This window comes from Capra hircus, chromosome 14, assembly GCF_001704415.2.
Source record: "Capra hircus breed San Clemente chromosome 14, ASM170441v1, whole genome shotgun sequence".
Classification (NCBI taxonomy): Eukaryota; Metazoa; Chordata; class Mammalia; order Artiodactyla; family Bovidae; genus Capra; species Capra hircus.
The window spans coordinates 80,166,960-80,190,533 of record NC_030821.1 but is presented as its reverse complement, the minus strand read 5'-3'; the positions used below and the strand labels follow the sequence as shown (position 1 = coordinate 80,190,533).

At 66.9% G+C, this 23,574-nt stretch overlaps 1 protein-coding gene across 1 annotated transcript in view; it reads left to right on the top strand.

Annotated features, from left to right (window-relative positions):
* The window catches only part of ADGRB1 (adhesion G protein-coupled receptor B1), a 76,839-nt gene that overhangs the window by 44,569 nt on the left and 8,696 nt on the right, over nucleotides 1-23,574 (top strand). Inside the window, 8 exon segments of the mRNA XM_018058646.1 lie at nucleotides 4,485-4,626; nucleotides 10,395-10,498; nucleotides 12,356-12,458; nucleotides 13,056-13,206; nucleotides 13,650-13,719; nucleotides 15,280-15,346; nucleotides 17,764-17,849; nucleotides 22,354-22,525. Of these exon segments, the coding sequence (XP_017914135.1) occupies nucleotides 4,485-4,626; nucleotides 10,395-10,498; nucleotides 12,356-12,458; nucleotides 13,056-13,206; nucleotides 13,650-13,719; nucleotides 15,280-15,346; nucleotides 17,764-17,849; nucleotides 22,354-22,525 (895 nt within the window).

Sequence of the window (23,574 nt, the reverse complement as noted above, 5' to 3'; positions counted from 1 at the left end):
CGCCAGGCAGCAGGGCCTCGCTTGCCCACCCACAGCAAGTCCCGGCCGGGTGCTCCATTCCCACCAGGGTGTGGGCAGTGGGGAGCGCCAGCTGGGCCCCCCTCGCGCCCTCTCAGAGCAGGACTCAAGCGGGAGCATCAGACCATCACATGTGGTGGGAAAACCGGGCAGGGCAAGAGGACCCTCCAGCCGCAGGGAGAGGTCGCGGGTCAGAACGGCCTTGCTGTGAGAGCCGGGGCGTGGGCGCGTGGCTGCGGGTGTGGGGGACAAGCTGGCCAGGCCAGGCCCAGCTGACGGACGTGCAGGCCGCAGATAGCCACCAGGGGACACGTTCTCAAGGACCACTTGGGGCGGGCGGGGTTGGGTGGTGGGGAGGCGGGAACGGGAGGCCAGCTGCCCAGGGAGCGAGGTTGGCGGGTGAGGCTGGCATAGGGGTGGGGGGAAGAGGCAGGGTGTATTCAGGACTGACCCCAAGGCGCCGGAGGCTGGGGGTAGCTAGGGGAAACTCAGGTCCCAGCGCAGGGTCAGGACGCATGGCGGAGGCTGTGTGTAGAGGTTGCTGGCTCGGTCTGAAGTAAAGGGAATTGTCCCTTGGGTTTGGTGACACGGGTCTGGCAGGAGCAGGGTGGGAGGAGCCCATGGTGAGGAACTGGTGGCCTACAGGGGGGTGGGCAGTGCTGGACCTTTCCAGCAGATGCGGAGGGCACAGCTCTGTCCTAGGGGCTGTGATCTGATGGGGTAGGTGTGGTTGTGTCCTGGAGGCCCTGGTCTCAAGGGGCAGAGACGGCCTCTCTCTGGGAGCTCTGCTCTGAGGGGCCCAGCGCCCCCTGCACCCTTGCCTCCACTCGGGCTGGGAGGGGCCGCGGCTCCAGCTCCTTCTCTGGCTCTGGACCTGGGGGCTGGGGTGGAACAGGTGTCCTTGACCCAGATTCCCCGGGCCTGGGCCCAGGAAGCGGGGCCTGGCTCTGTGACCCAGATATTCCCAAGTTTCTGAAGCTCAGTGAAGAGGCGGCCAGTGGTCTCCGGTGCGCGGAGTGGTCTGGGAGAGGGTGCGCAGGGAACAAGCCTCCTGTGTTGCAGAAATGGTAACGGCATCACGGCCACAGGAGGGATTTCTGTCAGAGGTCGTCGGTGTCCAAGGATGTGTCCGAGAGGTTTTTTGAAGGTCTGAGTGTGCCTGCACTTTCCCTGGTCAGGGTGGGTGTGCCTGGGATGCTTGCGAGGATCCTCCCATCAGGGACCTCTGCCCACCCGTCCTGCTCCAGCGGGTCCTCTGCAGTGCCCGGCCCAGCCCAGAGAGTTCAGCTAAGGGCCTGGGGAGGGGCCATACGCCATCCTTGAGGGCCCCTTTCAGATTGACCTCTCAGAGCCCAGCGGTTCAGATGCTGTAGGCCTTGTCAGGGATATGGGCTGATCAGACAGATAAAAAACTGTAATCTGGGCCCTTCTGTCGTTGTGCTATGTGGCTTCAGGCAATCACCCCACTTCTCTGAGCTGCAATCTCTGTATCTACACAGCTGAGCTGAGGATCACTGTAAAGATTACATGATAAAATGCACACGAAGCTACTAAGATTGAGGTGGGGCAGGGGCAAGGAACAGATCCCTGTCTCTGTGTCGTGTGTCAGGAGCCCAGGCACGTTCCCCCTGGCCCGCTGGAGCTCGGGGGCCGCCGGTGTGGGGAGGTGCCAGGGAGCCCGCCAGCAGTCCTGTGGAGTCTGGGCAAGCTGAGCAGCTGCCCGCCTCCCGGGCTGCCCGCCCCAGCGGCCGGCGCCCTGGACCAGGGCGGATGCCTCCTCGTGTCCTCCCTGGTCTGAGGCTGAGCCCATCGGCAGCAGGCAGTGCCCCTCGCCCTCCCCTCCTGTGGGAGGCTGATAAGCTAATTAGTGCCCATGGCAGGAGCCCTGTGGGGCCAGCCACCAGCCGGGGCTGGCCTTCTCCCAGGAGGTGGCCGGCAGCTGTCAGCCTGGCGCCCAGCAGACCCGCCAGCACTGCCTGGGAACCCGCCAGGCTGGTGGCCCCAGCCAGCCCAGTTCCCCTCGCCCCAGGCCTGGGGTGCTGTCCTCTCCCGACCCTCCCAACAGCCTTCAGCGGGCGGAAGAGCTGGGGTCGGGGTCCCCCCTCTACTCAGACAAGGGCCAAGACAGTGTCCATGCCTGGGCGGTGGAGATTAGAGCTGAGATTGAACCCGGGACGGCCCGGCTGGCCAGACTCCGGCTCTTAGGAGCAGGCACGTAGCCGACGTTGTGGACAAGTGTGAGAGATGGAGGTGGTATCTCCCGGCTGGAACGGCCCCGGGAGGCCACCTCCCCCGAGCACCCAGGGTCTCGGGACTTCTGGCCTCTACTGTTTTGGCCCTTTGGTGTCTGGTCCGGGGCTTGTATGTGCCATCCCAAGTGTGAGGACAGGGTGCTCCAGGGGTGGGAGGGACCAGGGGCAGCTGTGCTCAGTACTCTGCCGCCCTGTCCTGTGTGATGTTGGGGGATGAGGGAGACAGGGTGTGATGGGCCCGGGGCAGCTGAGGCCTTGATGCCCCCTCACCGAGGGGGCGGGAGGACCAGACTGGGCTCTCAGGAGGCCCACTCTCCAGGACCCCATGCCCCCTTTCCCCATCTTCCATCACCCAGGTCTTCTTTCTGGTCCTGTGGCTATCGAGATCTTCTTTTCCAGAGAAGGAAAGAGAGAAGGGTCTCTAGCGAGGCCTTGATAGGTTTTGATTTCCACTCGGCTCAGCAGATGCTAGCGGGGTTCAGGTAGGCCGAAGCAGGCAGGCTCAGGCAGAGGCCTGGTCGGGAGCCAAAGAGGCAGAAGCTTGCAGGACCCTCCCATGGCTTTCCTTATGGAGGGCCCCTAAGATGGAAGAGCTTTGGATCCCCCAAACTCTGGCCCCCAGGGCTTGGGCCCCAGTGCCCAAGAGAGAGACGTCCCTTCCCCTCCCTGCATTTCAGAGATGAACAGACAGTGTGGGTGGGGAGGCATCTTCTGGGGCCACAGAGCCCTCATGCACCCCTCGGAGCCAAGGCCTGGCCTCTGCCTAGCTGTCACCTTGGGCTGCCTCAGTTCTCCTCCTCTGTAAAATGGGGGCAGGTCCCTCCCCGTGGGGGAAGTCAAGAGAGAAGAGCAGATTCCAGGGCCTCCAGCAGGCCCAGAGCGTGTCCCTCCTCCCCTGGGGCCTGACGCTCAGAAAAGAGATTGTGTAACATCTCAAATTCAGCACAAGCTGCTCTGGGTTCTGGGATGCCTGCGGCCAAGCCCCTCTGCTTTCCTGAGCGTCCATGTGGGTGTTGGGGAGGAGGGCAGCTGTCTGGGAGCCCCGCGTCATCCTCTGGACTGCCCCCTCCCCACAAACCGCAGCTCAGGCTGGTACCTGACTTCCCAGGTGACGCAGCCATGAGGTAGCCCAGGGTGGTGGCTTGCATCTAGGTGTCGAGCAGAGACCCTCTCCGTGTCGGGGGTGGGGGGTGGAGGTCGTGGCTCCCCTGGAGGGGCGCAGGGTGCAGTCACCCACCCCACACAGAAGGGTTGGGATGGGGGAGGCAGACTGAGGCCTTTGGAAGGCTCCTTGCAATTCCCAACTGCTGGGGCTGGGGCGGAGGGATCTAGGGCTGGCTGTGGGTAGACCCTGGCCAGAGAGACCTGGAATTTTCCCCTGGGGCAGACTCGGGATCTGAGTTGTGAGTAGGGGGAGAGGGGCTTTTTCAGCCCTAGGGGCAGGAGTCCCCTCCCAGCTGTGGCTCCTGAACCACCGTTTCGGTCTCGGCTCTTCAGGCAGCCTGGAGCCCCCTAGCCTGCAGGTCCAGAGCTCTGGGGCGGACACTTCATGGGCACCTTCTGCCGGCGTGCCTGGCTGGATGCTGCCGGACAAGTGGGCCGGCCTGGGGATGGGGAACTTGGATCAAGAGCGACTGGTTTGCAGAGTAGCTCAGTCCGGTGCACTGAAGCCCTAGCAAGTGCTGGTTTCAAGGGAACCCGCGCCACCCCAGCGGCAGACAGCAGGAGGGCCTTGGGTCAGACGCCAGGGGGCACGTTCTGGCCAACGCGGCCCGGCCCCCGGAGGTGGCTGTGGGGGCGGGGCGGCCCCAAGGTCACCAGCGCGACACGAGGCCCGGGGGCGGGCGGCGCAGGGCGCCCCTCACCCCGCCCGGCCCGCGCGCGCACCGCAGGCCGCCGCGGCCCCCGGCTGGCGCCCCGCTCCACGTGCGCCCACGCGCCCCTCCCTGCCGGGCGCTGGGGCGGGGCGCTCTCCGGGCGCAGGGCCAGGGCTCGGCGCCCCGCCGGCCCCGCCGGCCCGCGCTCCCGCGAGTCGCTCTCCCGTGGCTCGGCGGCGGCGGCGGCGGCCATGGGGCGCGGGGCTCCGGGGGCCGGCGGGGCGCGCGCGGCGGCGGGCGCAGGTGCGGGCGCGGGCCGGGGACGCGGGGCCGGGGCGCGGCCGGCCGCCGCTCACGCCGCCCCTGTCTCCCCTCCCCCCGTGTGTCCCGCCCCCAGACCCTCCTCCCCCGCCCCCCCGCAGCTCGGGCCCTGGTCGTGGCGCGGCTGCCGCACGGTGCCCCTCGACGCCCTCCGGACGCGCTGCCTCTGTGACCGGCTCTCCACCTTCGCCATCTTAGCCCAGCTCAGCGCCGACGCGGTGAGACCCCGGCCGGGAGCTTGGCGGGCGCGCGGGGGCGCGCGGGGGCGCGCGGGGAGGGGGCTTCCGGGGAGGACGGTCGCCGCCGGGGCCGGCGCGGGGAGGGGCGGCTGCTCCCCGATGCCCCCCGTGGCCCGGCCAGAGAGGCTCGGGCCTCTGGAGAGGGCGGGTGGGAGCCGAGTGGGTGGCAGTGTGGAGTTGGGGACTGGCCCTGAAGGAGCGAGGCTGGGGCCCCTGGGAGGGACTGACGGGTGAGTCTTCCGCACTCTCCTTGGGGGCTTAGGACCCTGGAGGGAGCCGGTGCTCAGGGGAGATGGGCAGCCCCCACCGGGCGCTGGGGATGCAGGAAGGCATGGCCTGGCAGAGCCAGCCTGGTCGATGCTGTCAGTTGATGAGGGTCCGTCCCCCAGCGGATGGCAGGGTCCTGGCCTGCCCTGGAGAGGGAGGGGGAGGAGCTGCCACCCTCCCTGGAGGCGTTCCCCACCCACCCAAAATGGACCCTGGTCTTCGGAGGCGCCTTCATCCCCAGGTAGGGGTCCCGGCTGGAGAGGGCGCTGGGCTTGGCCCAGGCCCGCAGCCCTCCCTGGGAAGGCCCCATGGTCTCAGGGGCCTCCTTTTTGTTCCCATGATCCTTGTGGGGGCTGCCAGTTTCTATGGCGACGGCATCTGGGGCCAGCTCGCTGGCTGGGGCCCTGGGTGCTGGGCCCAGCCAACCAGGGCTGGGGGGCGCTCTTGCCCAGGGCCAAGTTTCTCTCACTGGGCCCAGGAAAGCAGCGTACGCAGATAGGGGGTAGGGCCCACTAAGCCCCTGGATAGGGGACAGGGTCTTTGCTTGTTGAGCCCCCAGGCCTGGCGTGGGAGGGCAGCAGATGTGGAGGACACGATTTTGGGGTGTTTGGGGTAGCTGGCCCTCATCAGATGGGGATGGCACTGCTCCCTGTCACAGAACCCTAGTTTCCATGTGGAGGATGGCTTCAGGCCTCTCTGAGAGCAGTTTGCCCCCCTTCTTTTTCCTCGGGGACGTGGGGAGGGCAGGGGATGTCAGCCAGGAGCACCTAGAGGGTAGGAGCTGGGTGGGACCTTGGAGGTCATTGCCTCTAACTCCTCCATCCACCAATAGGGAAGTCATGGTGGGGGCAGGGCTTGCTCAGGATTTTGAGGCGACGCTGCTGGACCCGGGTCTGTGCTCTCAGCCCAGATCCCGGAATGCTGTCCCCCTCAAGCTGTCCCCGTGACAGAACTGTAGGTGTTGCTGGTTCTGGGGGCTTGGCCCTGAGGACAGCAGCCAGGGCCTTGCTGGGGGCTTCCTGGAAGAGGTGACTTTCTGCACAGGGAAGCAGCCCACTCTGCTGGGGTTCCCTGGGTCCCCTTTGCAGGTTGAGCAGGTGGAGCAGGGCTGCCTTGGGAGCTGCTCTTCCTTGGGGGGCGGGAGGTGCTGGGGGGCTCTGGAGCAGGGCGCAGTGCCCAGACGCCCTCTCCAAGTCTGAGGTCGGGCCCGCAGGAGATCAGTGCTGCTCTAGTCTTGAAACACGGGGCTGTCCCTCACATGTGGCAACCACAGACTGGCCCTTGGTCCCTCTGAGCCTTGGTTTCCTCTCGTGGAAAACGGAAGTGGCCTCTGCTGCTCAGGGTGACTACGAGGGCTGTGCCTGTTGACAGGGACCTTCCTGGGCCAGGCCTGCAACAGGGCAGGCCCCCGCATCCTGGAAGGGTGGTCTCCTGCCGAGCCCGGGGCCGCCAGCAGGGAGAGTGTGTTAGGTGAGGGGCAGGTGGGTGGCTGACGCTGGTGGAGCTCAGGGGTGAGCATGAGGCCCAGGGGGCCTTTCTAGGAAGATCTGGCTTGGCTCTGGCACTCCCGAGGGTGAATGGACAGGGCCCTGCGCCAGCGTGCACAGGCGAGCGCATAGCTCTGGTCTGTGAAGGGGTCTCGGCTGTGCCTGGGTCCGGGGGCGGGCAGGGGGTAGGGGGGAAGCAGCCGCAGTCAGAGGGGCTTGCGCTGGCCTGGTCTGCATATAGGCAGGGACACCCCGTCCCCATGTCCCAGAAGAGGCAGCTGAATCCCGCTGTATGGGAGCTCTCGGCAGCCACAGAGCCACCCTTCGGCCATGGACCAAGGACAGGCTGCCGGGCCTCCGTGAGCCTCAGGGCCCTCCTCTGTTAGATGGCAGAGTAGTGGGCTGGGGCATGCCCACTAGGCCTGGGCATGGCTCAGAGGGCCGTCCCCTTGTGCTCAGCTGCCATCAGAGCCTTCACCACTCTCCTGTCTTTTCCCAGCCGGCTCCGGCCCCAGTGAGGGCGGCCCCAGAGGTGCCGATGGGGAAGGGCTGAGAGCGAGAGGGAGGCTGTTCCAGGCAGCCCACCCCTCTGCGTGCCCAGGGCTGGGCCTTCAAGGGGCATGACGTCTACTGGAGAGACAGCCCAGGCGGAGAGAGGGCCACTCTGGGGGGCTCTGCACCAGCCTCCTTCCTTCCCTGGGTCAGGACACGGGCACGAGAGGAGGCGCAGAGCAGGGCCCTGAGGGGTGAGCGGGAGTTCACAGCAGCTTGTAGGGAGAGCGACGGCGGCCCCTGGGAGGCCAAGAAAGGCAGAGATGAGCAGGAGGCCGGGGAGGGGGCTGGATCTGGAGGGCCTGCCCGATGGAGGTGGGAGCTCTAGCAAGGAGCGTCACGCTGAGGTCAGTGGAGCTGGGCGGTGAGAAAGGGAGGTGAGAGGGTTGGGGTCCTAGAGAGGTCCCACCGGTGTGAAGGTGGAGCGACCCAGCCGGCAGGGGGTGGTGGCAGCGGGCAGCTGGGCCATGGGGGTGGGTGCTGCCTGCCTGCACCCTTGGAGTGGGAGCTGTGCGCTGGGCGTGGGGTCCGTCTGAGCCTGCGGAGGCTACGCTCCTAGGGTGCAGAGCGGTCTTGGGGCTGGAGTCCAGAGCAAGGGGCCCAGAGAGGACGGAAGAGAAGGGGTGCTGTGGTCACACCCCAGGAGCCAGGGAGGGCTTAGATCCTGGAGGGAAGGAAGCGAAGGGAGGCGAGACCCTGATATCCCGCCAACCCCAGCCCTGCCTGCAGCCGGAGTGTCAGGTCCCGGCTCCATGGCCTGTGCCAGGCTGTGACCGCGGGAAGGTTGAGGACCTGCTCTGAGTCACATCTGAGGGGACGAGGCTGGGTGGGGACCAAACCTGGCGAGGTACTGCCGGGGTCCACACAGCCTGGTGTGTGCTAAACAGTCTGCAGGGCACAGTGGCTGGTGGCATCGCTTCTGGGATGTGCCCGGAACTGTGCGGCCAGCCTGACCAGGGTCACGGCTCAGCATGTGACCAGGACCAGGAATCAGTCAGTGTTGGACTCAGGGCTCGTCTGTGTGGGTTGCTGTGAGCCACGTGCAGTGCTGGAGTAGAGCTGGGGTAAGGACAGTGCCTTAGGAAAGAGGTTCAGGGCGCGTAAGGTGTGTGATGGTTTCGGAGAAGACTGGAAGCAGGGAGTTCCCGTGGTAGAAACTGACAGTAACCATGTGAACCAGAAAGGAGTAAAGCCCTGGGTGGGTGGGGTGGGAGGGGCTGGCACCCTGAAGAGACTCAAGGCAAGAGGATGGGCGGACAGATGAGGGACCAGTTCAGGGTGATTGTCCAGTCCTCACTGTGAGGAACGCGAAAAGTGTTAGTTGTTCAGTCGTGTCCTAATCTTTGCAACCCCATGGACTGTAGCCTGCCAGGTTCCTCTGTCCATGGGATTCCCCAGGCAGGATTGCTGGAGTGGGTTGCCATTCCCTTCTCCAGGGGATCTTCCCGACCCAGGGATGAAACTCAGGTCTCCTGCACTGCAGGCAGATTCTTTGCCATCTGAGCCACGTGGGAGATGATAGCTAAGCTGAGAGAAGAGCTGACCGTGTGGAGGGCAAGGAAAGAGCTCTAGGGTAGGACCAGCATGTGCAAAGGCCCTGGGGCGGCACGCAGCTTGGCTAGGGAGCCGTCCCGGCAGGAGGCTGGCCTGCTTCTGCCTGCTCTCCGTGTGGACTGGGGCCCGTCTCACATTTGAGGTCTCTGGTCCAGCCCTCCCAGCAGGACCTTGAGGTCCCTGACACCCCTGCCCACCGCTCTGTCACCTGTCCCTTCCCCACACTGTTGAGAGCCTGCAGGGTCAGGGCTGTCAGAAGCAACGGGCGAGCCAGGCAGAGAGGAGGGCGCGTGCGGGCAGGTGGGCAGCCGGCGGGCGTGTGGCTGCCAGGCCTGAGGGGGACAGATGGAGGCAGACGGCCGCTGAGGTCGGGGCCTAAGCGGCCTAGGAGTAGGCCTGAGCCGCTTGCTTGGCCACCTGTGACTTCTGTGGCTGACCGGGGCCCCAAGGTAGCCCAGCAAGTTCAGGGGTGCTGGCTGGAGCCCAGAGTCCCCCTTCCCCAGGGCCCTCCAGCGCCCCGTGTGGAAACGCAGGAGCTGGCCCGGGCCAGCCCCTGGGGACAGCGGATGGCCTGGTTGACCTTGAACGACTTTCTCAATTTTCCAGGAGCCTGCCTGCCCAGGCTCCATTCGTGCAGCCAGTCACATTGACCGCCTGTCTGTGCTGGGCCTGGTGGAGGGGGGCTCCCGGACGTGAGGACAGCAGGCTTGGGGGACAGACAGGTGCCCCCAGCAGTGGCTCAGGGCGGGGATGGCAGCCCTGGTGGGGGGAAGGGCTGTCTGGCCATGGATGGAGGAGGGGGGCCCAGTGGGTGGGCCCAGCTGCACCCAGTGGGTGGGCCCTGGGGTGCCTGTGCAGCAGTCCCCAGACCACAGACTCCCGAGGAGGGTGAACGGTCCCATCTGGGGGCAGGAAGGGCCGCTGTGGCTTCAGGAGGCGACCTGGAGGCTCAGTCTGCACGTGCGGGGTCAGCAGAGTGCCAGCCAGGTTAGACTTGGGCCAGGCCACGGAGGGGTCAGCTTTGTGGGGGGTGCCACCAGACTCCCCTTGTCCCCTGGCCCCTCCCCCCGGCCCCTACCCCCAGCTCCAGGACTCACCCCCTCCTTCCTCTAGAGGGGGTGGGTGGGAGGGGCTGCAGGACCCCCCGGTTTGTCTCTGGATTCCAGATGTAGAGGGACCGAGATCTTTCCTCAGCAAGCCATCCGTGAGCCTCCCGCTTGGGGGTCACGCTCACAAGGGCTGCACATGGAGGCGTGGGAATGGCCCGGCCGGAGGTCAGGGCTGCCCCGGGCCCCCTTAGGAGGGGACAAATGGAGACCAGAGGGGCCTGAGGTGTATCTGGGCGGACGGAGCGGCTGGGCCAGGCTTGGAGTCTAGGGGCGGACTCTGGGTGCCCGGCGTGGAAGTGGTTTCACATGGAGGTGGCAGGGGCCTTTGGGGGCAGCTGCTGTTTGCAGAGCCCCAGGGTGGGCCAGGGTGGAGGGCTGGGGTCTGTGGCGGGTGTTGAGGGGCCGCAGCTCCCCGCCAGAGCCAGGTCCCTGCCCTTGGCTGGCGCTGCAGAGCCACAGGGTCAGGGACAGGTGCCCATGGTGGGTGCTGGGCCTGCTGCCTTGGTGAGCTCACCTGTGACGCGGGGGGACCCTTCCTGAAATGGGGCGGGCGCTGTGGCCGGGCTTGCCACGCGATGATACCAGTGGCGGGCACAGAGACCCGTCCTTGGCTGGAGATGAGACCCCGCCCCGGGGACCGCATCAGGCGCTGCAGGAGAGTGGCCGAGGGCTGCTGGACGCGGGGGCTCCCGGGGGCGCGGGGGGCAGGCTCCCCCGGCGTCCCCCGCAGGTCTGCCCGCCCCTCACTCTGTTCTCTGTCCCCCTCCCTGACCCACAGAGCATGGAGAAGGCCGCAGCGCCGTCAGTGACGCTCATCGTGGGCTGCGGCGTGTCATCCCTGACCCTGCTCATGCTGATCATCATCTACGTCTCCGTGTGGAGGTGACTGCGGGGGGTCCCCGGGAGGGGCAACTGCACTCCATGGGGGGTCCCCGGGAGGGGTGACTGTGGGGGGTCCCCGGGAGGGGCGACTGAGGGGGTCCCCGGGTGGGGCAACTGCACACCATGGGGGGTCCCCGGGAGGGGTGACTGTGGGGGGTCCCCAGGAGGGGCGACTGAGGGGGTCCCCGGGAGGGGCAACTGCACACCATAGGGGGTCCCCGGGAGGGGCAACTGCACACCATGGGGGGTCCCCAGGAGGGGCGACTGAGGGGGTCCCCGGGAGGGGCAGCTGCACACCATGGGGGGTCCCAGGGAGGGGTGACTGCGGGGGCGGCCCTGAGAGGGGCGACTGCACCCCATGGGGGGTCCCCGGGAGGGGCGACTGCACTCCATGGGGGGTCCCTGGGAGGGGCGACTGCACTCCATGGGGGGTCCCCGGGAGGGGCGATTGCGGGGGCGGCCCCCGGAGGGGCGACTGCACTCCATGGGGGGGTCCCCGGGAGGGGCGACTGGGGGGGTCCCCGGGAGGGATAACTGCACCCCATGGGGGGTGGTCCCCGGGAGGGGTGACTGCACCCCATGGGGGGATGGGGGGTAGGCGGTCCCCAGGGAGGGGTGACTGCAGTTGCCTTACTCGTCCTCCCATCGGGGAGGTGGCACCCCCTGCAGGTAGGGGTGGAGCGGTGCAGACTGTCCCCAGGAAGGGGGACTGCGCCTCGTGCAGGGGCGGTCCCCAGGAAGGGGTGGCTGGGGCTGCCTTACCCCTTCTCCCATTGGGGCAGCCGTGGGCTGGGAGCCCAGAGCCGTCCTTCCCTCTCACCTTCCAAGTTGGGACCATCCATCACCTCTATCGTCACCCCCCAGCCGTCCCGACTGCAGTCCCCTGATGCTGGTGGGCAGCAGGGGGGTGTAGGGGCAGCCCAGGGGGCCGGGCCTCCCTGCTCCTGCCCAGGCCCGTGCCCACAGGCCTCTCACAGAAGGCTCCCTGCTCCCTCTCACCCTCTGAGTGGGACCCACCCAGCTGAGCACCCTGTCCTGTGACTGCTGGGCCCCAAGACCCTGACTTCTGTGAATGTGGTTGTCATCACCTGGATGTGCCAGGCCACTTCCCGAGCCTGGGTTCACGTGTCCGGTGGGAGCCTCTGCCGGTCTCCTGCCCCAGGCCTCAAGCCCTCTCCACCATGGACCCCCGTGCCCGGGTGCTGTCTGACTGGTGTTGGTCCCTTGGTCCCCAGGGGGGGGGACAATGTGGGGGCGACCCCGTCCAGCCATCAGCAGCCCTGGGATGGGGGCGTGTGTGCACAGACTCCCTTCCCAGTGGGCCCCGAGAGCCAGGGGTTGGGATTGTGGGTCACTGAGGCTCAAGCCAAGGTTGCCTCACCCGCTGGGTCCAGCCCGATCCCCAGTGTGTCGGCTTCAAGGGCAGCATGACCGCAGCGGAGGCCCGCAATGAGGGGTCGATGCAGTCACAGGGTGGAGGGGGAGGGGAGTGCCTTCCTGCTCTGCCCCCACCCCATCCTGCCCGAGGGCGGAGACACCAGTGACCCTGAAATACCCGGCGCCCCTCCCAGCAGCCCCTCCTCGGACGTCTGCCCTGACCCCCTGTGGGCCTGCTTGGCCCCCTGGCCCAGACCCTCCCCTGCGACCACTGTGGTTTGCAAAGCATCTCTTTCCGTGTGTGGGGTGGTCAGGACCCCCCGGCCCCTGCCGAGTCTGTGACGTGAGGAGCAGTGCGGGTGCGATGGAGGCCAGGGCCCTGCAGGGAGGAAGCGGCCCGGCTTCGTGGCCGCGGCGCCCAGCTCCTGAGGAGCTGAGGCCCTGCTGGGCATGGAGCACGCCACCCGCCCTTGCCCACAGGTACATCCGCTCAGAGCGCTCCGTCATCCTCATCAACTTCTGCCTGTCCATCATCTCCTCCAATGCGCTCATCCTCATCGGGCAGACCCAGACCCGCAACAAGGTGAGTGGCCTCCTCTGCGCCCCGGGCGGGGAGGTGGCTCTCAGCGGTGATGGGGAGGCTCTGCGGCAGGGCCTCGGGTGCTGGGGCGCTTGAGGCAGGGGCAGAGCCCTGCAGACCCCTCACTATTCTGGCTTCGGCAGCCCTACGGCTCAGCCTGGAGGGGCTGTCACCTGGCCAGGAGTGGGGACTGGGTGTCTAGAGTCTCCAGTGGGACTGATGCTCTGAGATGACCAGCTCAAGCTCCAGCATGCTGGCGCAGCGTCGGTCCCAGGCCCCCCAAGCCTGTCTGTGCCTTGTGGTGTGGTCTCAGAGTGGCCAGCTGATGAGCGAGTGGGCTCAGGCTGGGGCTCTTGGGTGGGCTCCCGCGACCTCTGAGGCGTCTGCAAGTGAGTGGGGAAGTCAGGGAGAGGGGTGTCAGTCCCTGGCAGCTTGGGAGTGGGGTCAGGCAAGCACAACCCAGGGCCTCAGTGCGCACAGCCCGTCTCTGGCGGTGGAGCGGGTGGACCCTGGGTGGCGTCCTGCTTGGGGCCTCGACCAGGTTGCTGTGTGGGCGCGGGGCCGGTGAGCCAGCGCCTGCCCGCCCGCCCGCCCTCGCAGGCCGTGTGCACGCTGGTGGCCGCCTTCCTGCACTTCTTCTTCCTGTCCTCTTTCTGCTGGGTGTTGACCGAGGCCTGGCAGTCCTACATGGCCGTGACGGGCCGCCTGCGGAACCGCCTCGTCCGCAAGCGCTTCCTGTGCCTGGGCTGGGGTGAGCGCTGCAGGGCGGCAGGGTGCCCCCACCCGGCCCCCTCCTCGTCCCCCCTCTCTGCACCCTCATCCTCCTCCAGTGGCCCCTCCAGCCTCCACCTCCAGGGGGTCACCTGGCTCTGTCTGAATGCCAGGTGAGGAATAACCTGGTGGTATGAGTATATCCCAGCCGACATCCAGGATAAACTTAGGACGGGAAGTGTTTCCTTCCTTACGTGAAGTCCAGAGGTGGCTGGGCACCCTGTTTTACTTGCTGGCCTGGCAGCCCTCGCCCGTTTCTGTGCGTTCTCGTCCTTGTCCACCTCGTGTCCCCTCTCTCGTGCTCAGTGTCACTCTGTTCACGGGCTTCAGAGGCGCCTTGTCCCCTCCCCTCCCCCACCTGCAGAGCTGGGCCTTAGACGGTAGGGGTCGGCCCGACACCTTTCCTTTCTGCTCTTCCCCTAGGGCTCCCTGCGCTGGTCGTGGCTATTTCCGTGGGATTTACCAAGGCCAGAGGGTACAGCACCATGAACTAGTGAGTTGGGGCGGGGTGGGACATGGTGGAGGCCGCATGGCTCCCCAGACCCTCCCACCACCCTGGAAGGTGAGGGCTGGCTGGGCACCCGTCTCAGAGCTGAGAATGCTGAGGCCTGGCGAGAGCAGGGGCCCGGGGAGCTGGAGGCCCGGGGGTAGCCCTCTGCCCCCTGTCCGCTGGCTCCTCCTGGCGGTGGGCAGGAGGCTCGAGAGAAACAGGCCCCGGGCGATAGGAGCCCCTGTGTCCTCAGCTGCTTAGCCTCTCAGAGCTTCTGTTCCCGTCTGCATGACAAAGGGCCCAGGTCTTCAGGAGTCTGTATGACCCCTGCGGCTTCCCTGGTCGCTCAGATGATAAAGAATCTGCCTGCAATGCAGGAGACCTGGGTTCAATCCCTGGGTTGGGAAGATCTCCTGGAGAAGGGCATGGCAACCCATTCCAGTATTCTTGGAGAATCCCATGGACAGGGGAGCCTGGTTGGCTACAGTCCATGGTTCGCAATGAGTCGGACACGACTGAGCGACTCAGCACAGCACACGGCCCCTGGGGGCGGGGGTCGGGGGGGAGGCGCAGGGTGGAACGTGGCGGGGCTGTCTCATGGATGAAGTCACTGAGGCCTTGAAGGCTCAGCCGGCCCAGGTCCAGAGGCCTTGAATGCCAAACCAGGATGCCGTGTGGCTGCCTAGGGTGTGGGGCGAAGAACTGAGGCCTGGGAGGCCGTGGCTATGGATGTGGGGAAGAAGAGGGCAGCGAGAGGCAGGAGGAGGGGCTGCACGGGCCCGGCTCCCTAGGGAGCCCAGGGGGCTGGGGACGTGACCAGGCCCTGGGACAGGCATCCCCTGCACTTGACTGAGCCAGGGTGGGGGCTGTGAGTACCGGGAAGGACGCATGGACACTGACCCCAGAGCTGAGAGGAAGGAACACCAGTCTGCCCGGCTTGGGGACAGATCACAGGTGGGATGTTGCAGTGGGGTTCTGAAGGATGAAGATGAGTGTTTGGCAGGTAGCATGGAAGCTCAGGGCAGATGAAACAGAACACGGGGAAGGAAGAGCAGCCCTCCCTGGGCTCAGGGCTCCTGGGGGCCCCCCTGGCTGGTGTCCAGGAGACTTGGGGAAGTAGGTATGGTGGCGAGGAGGGCTCAGGTCCTCCCGTGAGCAGGAGGCCTGATGCTGAGGCCTCAGGGCCTGCCTGGGTTGAGTGGGCAAGCGGAACTCCAGGCCAGGGGCCCAGCCTAACATTTTAGCATGATGCCAAGAGAAAGAGCTGGCACGTGAGGTTGGGGAGGGTCTGCAGGGCGAGGTGGGGAGCCCAGGCCTGGGGGAGAGTCGGGGGGGCGGGGGGCGGCACCCTCTGCTCTGGACCGATTCCACCCGTGAACTTCACCTGTCCGCCGCCTGGGGGCTCCCTCGAGTTGCGAAGCCAAAGAGTTAATCACGCGCAGCATCATCGCTTGCTCCTGCCTCTTCTGGGCTTTGCACCTGCCCACCTGGAAGCTGGTGGTGCCCAGCCTGTGCCTGGGTGGGGTCATGTCTGGCCACTAACCAGCCTGCCTCCCTCCCCAGCTGCTGGCTCTCCCTGGAGGGGGGACTGCTCTACGCCTTCGTGGGACCGGCCGCGGCCGTCGTGCTGGTAGGGACCCGCGCCCCTCTGGCCCGGGCTGAGCCCCTCGCCCCCCCTCGGGCCGGCCTCCGGTTGCGTCTGCTTCCCGTCAGGGTCGCCCCAGTCAGCAGGGGCCGGCGGGACCCACAGAGCAGCAGGGGTGCAGAGGCTGGGCCAGCGGCCTCCTGTGTCTCTGGGCGCAGCTTGCCTGTGGCTGTGCAGTGGCCGTGTACCTGTCGGGAGGCCTGTGCGGGTTTGAGTGAGTGACCATGAGGGGACGGTGAGCAGACAGATGGCCAGGCCAGCAGAGATGCGACCACACCAGGGTTTTTTTTCCTTGACCGGTCATTCTCTAGAGCAAGGAAGCCCCTTCCCTTGCCCCCGCGCCCCCCAGCACTTTCTGCAGTTCCCCTTCCATTTGGTGAGGATGGCAGTGCCCCAGGCACACAGGGGTACTGTTCCTAGGCCACCGGTCAGCAGGGAGAGGCTGGAGATCTGAGTCCGTCTCGCCCTCCTCTCCCGCCTGCCCCCAGGAAAGGGCATCGCTCTGCAGGGTCCTGCTCGCCGGGCTGGGCCTCACTGCCTCGTTATCAGACCTGAGCCAGGCTGGGGGCGCAGACTGGACTTGGAGAGGAAAGTGAGGCCCAGGGCACCCAGGGGAGGCTGAGCCTGCAAGGGACGGGAGATGGGGGAGCCAGCGGGCAGACGGAGTTGGTAGGCAGGATCCGTGGGCGGCCCCCACGCCCCTGCCCCCAGCCCCAGCCAGCCTGCTCCTTTAGTCTGGAAGACCGGTAGGGAGGGAGGCTGCGTGCTCTGCATTTCAATGCCACTAGTCAGTGGGCTGGGCCTCCTGAGGGCCCGGGGAGAGGGGGTGTCAGAGGCAGGAGTCCCCCGTGTCCCTTCCCATAGTGCAAGGAGGGCAGGCGTGGTCCTGGTGTGCCCTGCTGTGGACTGCTGCCTGGGGCCCCTCCTGTAACACGGGCTGGTGGTTTGGTTGCTCACACGTGTCCGGCTCTTTGCGACCCCGTATGGACTGCAGCATGCCAGCCTTCCCTGTCCTTCACCATCTCCCGGAGTGTGCTCAAACTTATGTCCATTGATTGGTGATGCCACCCAACCATTTCATCTTTGGTTGTCCCCTTTTTCTCCTGCCTTCAGTCTTTCCCAGCCTGAGGGTCTTTTTCACATGTAACACGGGCACAGGCAGATAAAGGAGGACACAGAGCCGCTGCAGGCAGGGTGGCGGCCACTGGTGTCCTGCCCCCTACCCCGCCCCAAGCCACAGCAGAAAACGAGGTCACCCAGGAAAGCCGCTCTCAGCCAGAGGATGGGAGGCAGGGACAGGCCTGCCGCTGTGTGTGCGGCCATGAGCGCTTGGAGCTGGGGGGGTCCCAGGGAGTCAGCCTTCCCAGACCTCTGGGCCTAGGGTCATGGGTCCAGGGACCCCCAGAGTCCCAGGGTCTCTGAGACACAGGAGCCTGGCGAGGGGTCACGCAGCCTCTGCAGAGTGGAAGTCTGAGGGGAGGGCATTTCAGGGAGAGTGGAGACCAGGGCCCGGTGGCCGATGGGGACGCTGGGGACAGCCTGTCTCTGTTGCGGGCGGCAGTGTGAGCAGTAGCCCGAGACTCGCCTCGGCTCCAGAAGCATTTCCCGGAGCAGGGGCCCGTGGTAGCAGGTTCAGGGAAGACCTGTGGGGTGGTGGTCCTGAGTTAAGGTCTCTGAAGGACTGCCCGGTGTGGAGAGCAATGTGGCCCCAGGCAGAGCCAGGATGGGGTATCCAGAGACGGCATCAGGTTGGGCTCAAGCTGGGTGAGCTCGTTCGTGGGACACACACGAGTTGCCAGGACGCTAAGGATGGGGGCAGAGGGTGAGCCTGGGCGTGGCAGCAGCTGGGCTGGTGGTCACCTGCAGGCCCTTCTGCGGTCTGCGCAGGACAGGTGCCCCGCGGGGCCTTACAGCCAGCCTGCTCACGTGCTTGACCACTCCGGGCAGGGGCCGATTTGCTCCAACCCCAGCCTGACCTCTGGACTCCATCCCAGATGGAATCCTGGCTTCACAAACTGTTGTTGATCCCAGGACGGGTGGCAGTGGGCCTGGGGACCCATCACAGGTTTGGGGGTCTGGCGGGACCACGTGGTGTGGAGAACCCCCGCTAGGGACTGGGGCTCCAGGCTGTCCCCAGCATCCCCATCGGCCACCGGGCCCTGGTCTCTGCTCTCCCTGAAATGCCCTCCCCTCAGGATGACAGGGCAAAGGGACCAGAGTTTGGGTGGAGCTGGCAGCGCCCCCCTCCCCTTTGCATCCTCCCTGGAGGCTCTGCTTCCTCCCTAGAGCTCCTCTCCTCACCCGCGGGAGGCTGTGCGAAGCCCCGTGCTGCCCAGGCTTGGGGGGCCGGCCCCAGTGCCCCTGCGGGCACACCCCCAAATCCACTTCCTCCCGCCCTGCAGGTGAACATGGTCATTGGGATCCTGGTGTTCAACAAGCTTGTGTCCAAGGACGGCATCACGGACAAGAAGCTGAAGGAGCGGGCAGGGTAGGACCGGGCAGCCACACCGCGACCCTCTTGAGTCGGGATGACCCAGAGCCCCCACCCCCACCAAGCAGGTCGGGAAATGGAGGCACGGAGTCCCTGACAGAGCAGGGGCTTCACAGGTTTTCAGAGGCCGTGAAACCGACTGCTTATCAAGACCCCAGGCCCACAGGGTGGAGGGCCGTGCGCCCAGCCTATCCTCGCCCCTCTGTGGTCAGCTGGCCCTGAACTGGCGCAGCGCCCCATGTTTGCAGTGCCTTCAGCACGGGGAGGGTGCGGGGCCAGGCAGGGTGCTCTTTCTGCCTGGGGAGCCAGCCCCAAGAGGGCGGCACCTGGACAGGTCCACGGCGCTTGGGTGGACGGTGCCCAGGGGCTGCAGTGCCCAATCTGAACAGAGGCACATGAGGGTGGGGCGATGCTCCTCCAGCTGTGGGGGCTGGGAGCCCCCTGGGATCACGGACGGGGTCTGTCCCACCCCAACGCCAAGCCCTCTTCGCCTCACCTCTGCCCTGGCTGGTGTCTGTGCGGGGGTCCACGCCCCTTCCCACCCCCCTCTGTGCCAGTCCTGCCTGGTCTCCATCTCTCTGTCTCTCTCCCTCGCCTCGTCCTGCTCTTGGGTTCCCCGTGAACAGAGCTTCAGGAGCCCCTCCCATGGGCCCCTGGGGGGCTCTGTTCCTGTTAGAAGCCTGCCCTGGGGAAGGCGTGTGACCCTGGATGGCCCATGGGGTCTGGGAGCTGGCCGGCCTGGCTGTGGGCCTGGGCCCTGCACTGCCTCGGCCTCTGCTCTGAGTCTGCGAAGCGGGGGCTGGCAGGCTTGTCCCAGAGCACAGCGTCAGCCACACGTGCTCCAGGAACGGCGGGTCGCACTGCTCGGGGCATAGCACAGGCTCAGGGCGGCAGCGAGGCTGGGCCTGTCTGCCCCGTGGCGCTGTCCTCTTGGTCTCCTGCAGTGACTCGTGAGGCACGGTCTGCAGTCCTGCTCCCATCTCACAGCAGTGCAGACTGAAGCTGAGGTTGGGGTGGGGGCAGGGGGCAGGGGGCGGGGGGAGCAGGGCTGGAGTCAGGTCAGGCCGCCTGCCTCGTTCGGCCTTCCTCAGGTGCAGCAGTGCCAGGGCTCGAAAGCCCAGCTGGACTCGCCTGTGGGCCTGACCCCAGCACACCGCATGCTTAGTGCTGGCCTGGGGGGGGGTGCTGCCCAGGTAGCTCATAGGTGCCCCCCGGGACCATCGAGCGAATGAATCCCTCCCTCTCTGGCTGGGGCAGCGCCTGGTCCTGCCAGATGTGGGGGAGACTGTGGCCTTGTCCAGGTGACCCATTTCTTGCTGTGAATGTGAGCGGCTCGCATCACGCTGTGCTGAACGTGGGTGTACACGGGCCCAGGCGGCCCTGCCCTGCGGTCAGCCGCACCCAGCCTCAGAGCCCGCGCTCAGCTCTCCCTGCCGCCTAGCAGGTCCAGGACCCCAGGTGGAAAGAGACCCGGGGACCCCTGGCCCCCATCCTCACCCCTGCCCTGGAGCCTCGCCCCCCCCCCCGGACCCCGTCCTCCTACCTGGGGAGGCTCGGGCTGGACGCCCTCTGGTTAGTTTTGGGGCTACACCCCTCCCGTTCCCCCTGCCTGTTTCCGCGAGAACAGTTTTGCTCTCGTTTCAGTCTGTTAATTTCACCTGCAGTCAGCTGCCCCGAGCCCCCCTCGGGCACCCCCCAAAATGTGCCAAGTGTGCAGCCCTCTCTGAGGCCAACGCCGCCTACGAAGCTGCCAGTCACACCATGTTAGTGCCGCCCCTCGCCCGCCTGCGGGCTCTGCGCCCCGCGGTCACATCTCGTTCTTGTTAACGCTTTCTCTGTCCTTCATGTCGTCTCTGCTGTCCCCTCTGGGCCTCGGCATTCCCCCCGGTCTCCTCACGCTGTGGTCCCGCGGTCCCTGCCCAGCCCGTCTTCTCCCTTCCATCCTCCGTGGCCTCAGGGAACCAGCCGGGCCCAAGGGCAGGGAGTCGGGCTGGGCTCTGGCTGCGAGGGGTCACTGTGCTCCGTGTGAGTGTGGCGGAATGTGGCTGTGTTGGTCGAGAGTCGCAGTATAAGTTTGAGAGGCCACCACACCTGTGGAAACTGGGTGTGTTGGGGCAGCTGGCCTGTTCGCTGACCCCGGCTGCCTCCAGGGGCTGCGAGCAGAGCAAGGAAAGTGTAGCCTGGTGGATCAGATGACCCAGGAGCATCTGGTCGTCTGGTCCCCAGAGACAGAGGTCCCCGGGACCCTCCTGGGGGAGAGCCCGCTTGGCCTCCGGACACTTGGGGTGGAGACTCCATGTCCTCTGGAGGGGACGGGCTGCTCCTCCATGCTGGGGTCCACAGCCCGGACACCTGGGGCTCAGCTAAGCCCCTCCGTTGTTCCACAGGCAGGCAGGCCCATGGGGTGGGGGACAGCCTCAGCTGTGACTCGGGGTGTGCTGAGAGGCTGTCCCCAGACCCCTGGGGGACGTACTGGGCAGGTCGCATGGGAGGTCAGTGGCAGTGGGCCTGCCCAGCCCCATTCATGCCCAGACCCACCCCGGGGCATCTGACTTTGCCACGGGGGTGGCTATGCCCCTCCTCCTGCCCAGCGGTCACGCCTGGACCTGCACGCCCCCGCCCCCACCCCCAGCTGCAGGGCAGAAACGCTTCAGAAGCTGTAGAGGATGAACCGCAGGCATCTGAGTGATTTACGGGTCCCCAGGCCCCGGCCATCTGCCAGCCGGCTGCAGCACCTGGCTGTCAGCGCCAGGCCTCGGGCCCGGGGGACAGTGACTCACAGCAGGACGAAGCGTTTCGGTGGGGTAGGCCCAAGCCCTCTTGCTCAGACCATGAGGGGGTGGCTGGGCCCGGGGTCCAGCTCAAGAGGGCCTGCTGTGGAAGAGAGGAGGCAGACTGCGGGGCTCTGCCGACCCTGGGGAGAGACAGGCCCAGGCCGGGACAGGGCCCCGTCGTGGGCTCTGAGGCGCCAGGCCAGGTGTGGGCACGCAGGCAGGTGCGTAGAGTGTACACAGCCTGCGGTGCAGGTCCCCGGCCCGGGGGATTCCGCCTGGCCCCCTTGTTCTCAGCGCCAGTGGTCTGAGAGGCCTGTGAGGCGACGAGAGAGGCCAGGTCTAGCTCTGGAGGCCCGCCGTGCCCAGGGAATGCGCCCCAGTGTGGGGGCCGTCCCTGGGGTGGCCTTAGGGGCTCCCCTGGGAGGAGACACAGGACTGACCCTGAAGTGGGGACCCAGGCCCTGGAGACGGCCAGGCAGGGTGGGGGGAGGACGCGGAGGCCCGGGGAGGCAGGTGTGGCTGGCTTGCCCTGTCCAGGTCAATGAGGGCAGTTTTCCCGTGGGGCTGGGCCCCTCACGGTGGTCCGTTGCAGGGGTGGCGCGGCCTTGGGGGCGGATCTCACCATGCCGACTGGAGGCCCCGCCGGCTTGGGGCTCGGGGACCTAAGGGGACCCCAGCCTTTCTCCCACCAGCTCCCCCCGGTGGCTGCCCGCGGTCCTGCCCCACCTGCTCCTGGGGAAAGAGTCCCGCCAGAGCCCCTGCGGGCAGCCACGGGCCCAGGGGCAGAGCCCACCCTGGCTGCAGTCCTCGGGCCCGGACGGCCTGAGAGTGGCCGTAGCAGTGGGGACAGGGCCTCAGGCAGGTTTCCTCACACTGCCCCCCGGGACCGTGCTGGCGCGCTTTCTGTCCCCACACAGCCTGTTGACTCACAGTGTCCCCACTGTGGGGACAAGGAGACAGCCCAGAGTAACCTCCCGTGTAGCTCATGGTGGTGCAGAGGGTGATGCCTGCCTCTGAGGTGCTCCTGGAGGGCTTCCTGGAGGAACGGGCGAAGGCTTCGGAGCAGGGCAGCTGCTCCCCTGGGGAGGGCAGAGCAGGGCCCACCAAGAGGGGGCGCGCCTGTCGTTTCTGTCCCTCTGTCTGTCCCGTCCCTTCCCCATACGGCCTTGTCTGTCTGTTGTCTGTCTCCTTTCCTCGCAGGTCCGCTCCTTCCCCTCCCTGAGGGGTCCTCTGGTCCCCTACCCCCGACCCCGCTGACCCCAACCCTGTCTCTCTGTTCAGTGCTCAGAGGCCTGGCCAGACGCCCTCCCCTGCAGCCCTCCGGGAGTCCTGGCCCTGGGCCTCTGGCTGGGGCTGGACCAGACCCCTCCTCCCCCAGCTCACCCCTCCCTGCAGCGTGCGTGTCTCCCGCCTGGGGCCTCCGGGACGCTCAAGCACCTGCATCTTCCAGAGACCCGTCCCTCCAGCCCTCACTGCCGCCCAGCCGCCTGGGACCCCCGTCCTGAGTCCCCAGCTGCCCCGCGAGCCCCCAGCTGGGGGTGTTGCTGGCAAAGTCGGCTCCCCGGGAGAGGAGGCAGCTGGGCTGGGTGGGGGCAGGTTTCTCCAGTTCGGGGAGAGGGCACGGCGGGACCTGCCTGGGAAGGGAGGTGGGCCTGAGCCCTGGAAGGGAGGTGGCCCGGCCTGCCCCCGGGGCTCCAGGGCGGCCATGACGCCCACCGCGTCCGCAGGGCCTCGCTGTGGAGCTCCTGCGTGGTGCTGCCGCTGCTGGCGCTGACCTGGATGTCCGCTGTGCTCGCCGTCACCGACCGCAGGTCCGCCCTCTTCCAGATCCTCTTCGCTGTCTTCGACTCGCTGGAGGGCTTCGTCATCGTGATGGTGCACTGTATCCTGCGGAGGGAGGTGGGCCGGCAGGCGGGCGGGCAGGGGGTGCCCTTCCTCCCCGGGCCTCGCAGCGGGCCAGGGGCCCGCACTGCCCTCCAGCCTGGGGATGAGCAGTCAGCCTGGCACTGGGCACTGGGAAACCACCTCCCCGCGGCCGGAAGGTTCTGGAAGGAGGCAGGAAGTGGGGGAGGGGCAGCTTCCTGGGCCCTGACCCTTCTGAGAGGCTGGACTTGGGCCCAGCATGCAGCCAGGGCTCAGTCGACACACAGCTTCTCGTAGAGGGCGCTCCGGTGCCCTGTGCAGGCTCCGGCCTAGGCGGGGCTCGTACTCCGGGGCTGGTGGGGGCCCAGAGGCGGGAATGGCTCCCGGGGCAGCTGGGACTCCCGGCGTGGCATTTTCTGGGCTTCTCCGGAAGGTATAGGAGAAGGCTTTGACCGAACCCTGGCCCAGCCGTCTCCTGGCTGGTAGCAACGACGGAGGGGATGTGTCCCTATCCTGAGGGGCGGGAGTGTGACACACCAGCATCAGACGTGGCTGCACTAGAGCCCACCCCAGGGTCTCGCGGAGGGCAGTGAGCGCACTGGGCAGCCCAGGAGGCCAGGCCGGAGTGTCCCTCGGTGCTGGGATGTCCTGAGACCCTGAGGGGTGATCTGTCTTCTGCCTGCCAAGCTGGCGCGGCCCACCCAGCCTCCCTGCCTAGGAGCTTCCCCTCTGGGCGTGGATGCCAGGGCTCTGCACAGCTGAAGATGGGGCCGCCCTGGTGGGGACAGCCAAGCCCACCCCCTGCCCTGCTCACACCTGGGGAAGACGGGAATGCCCCTCTCCAGGGGCTCCTGCTCCAGGAAAGACAGCAGGGTGAAGCCCTGACATTTCTGCCAAGGAAGTGGTGCCCCCACCACCTGCAGACGTCCAGTCGGTCCCATGTGTCCGCTCTCTAGTCCTGAGGGCCCAGGGAGAGCCTCCCCCGAGACAGGCGGGGCCCGCCCATGCTGGAGCCAGAGACGGCCCAGGCAGAGGTGACCCTGCGGACCTACAGTGACGCCCTGCAGAGAGAACCTCGCTCCCCC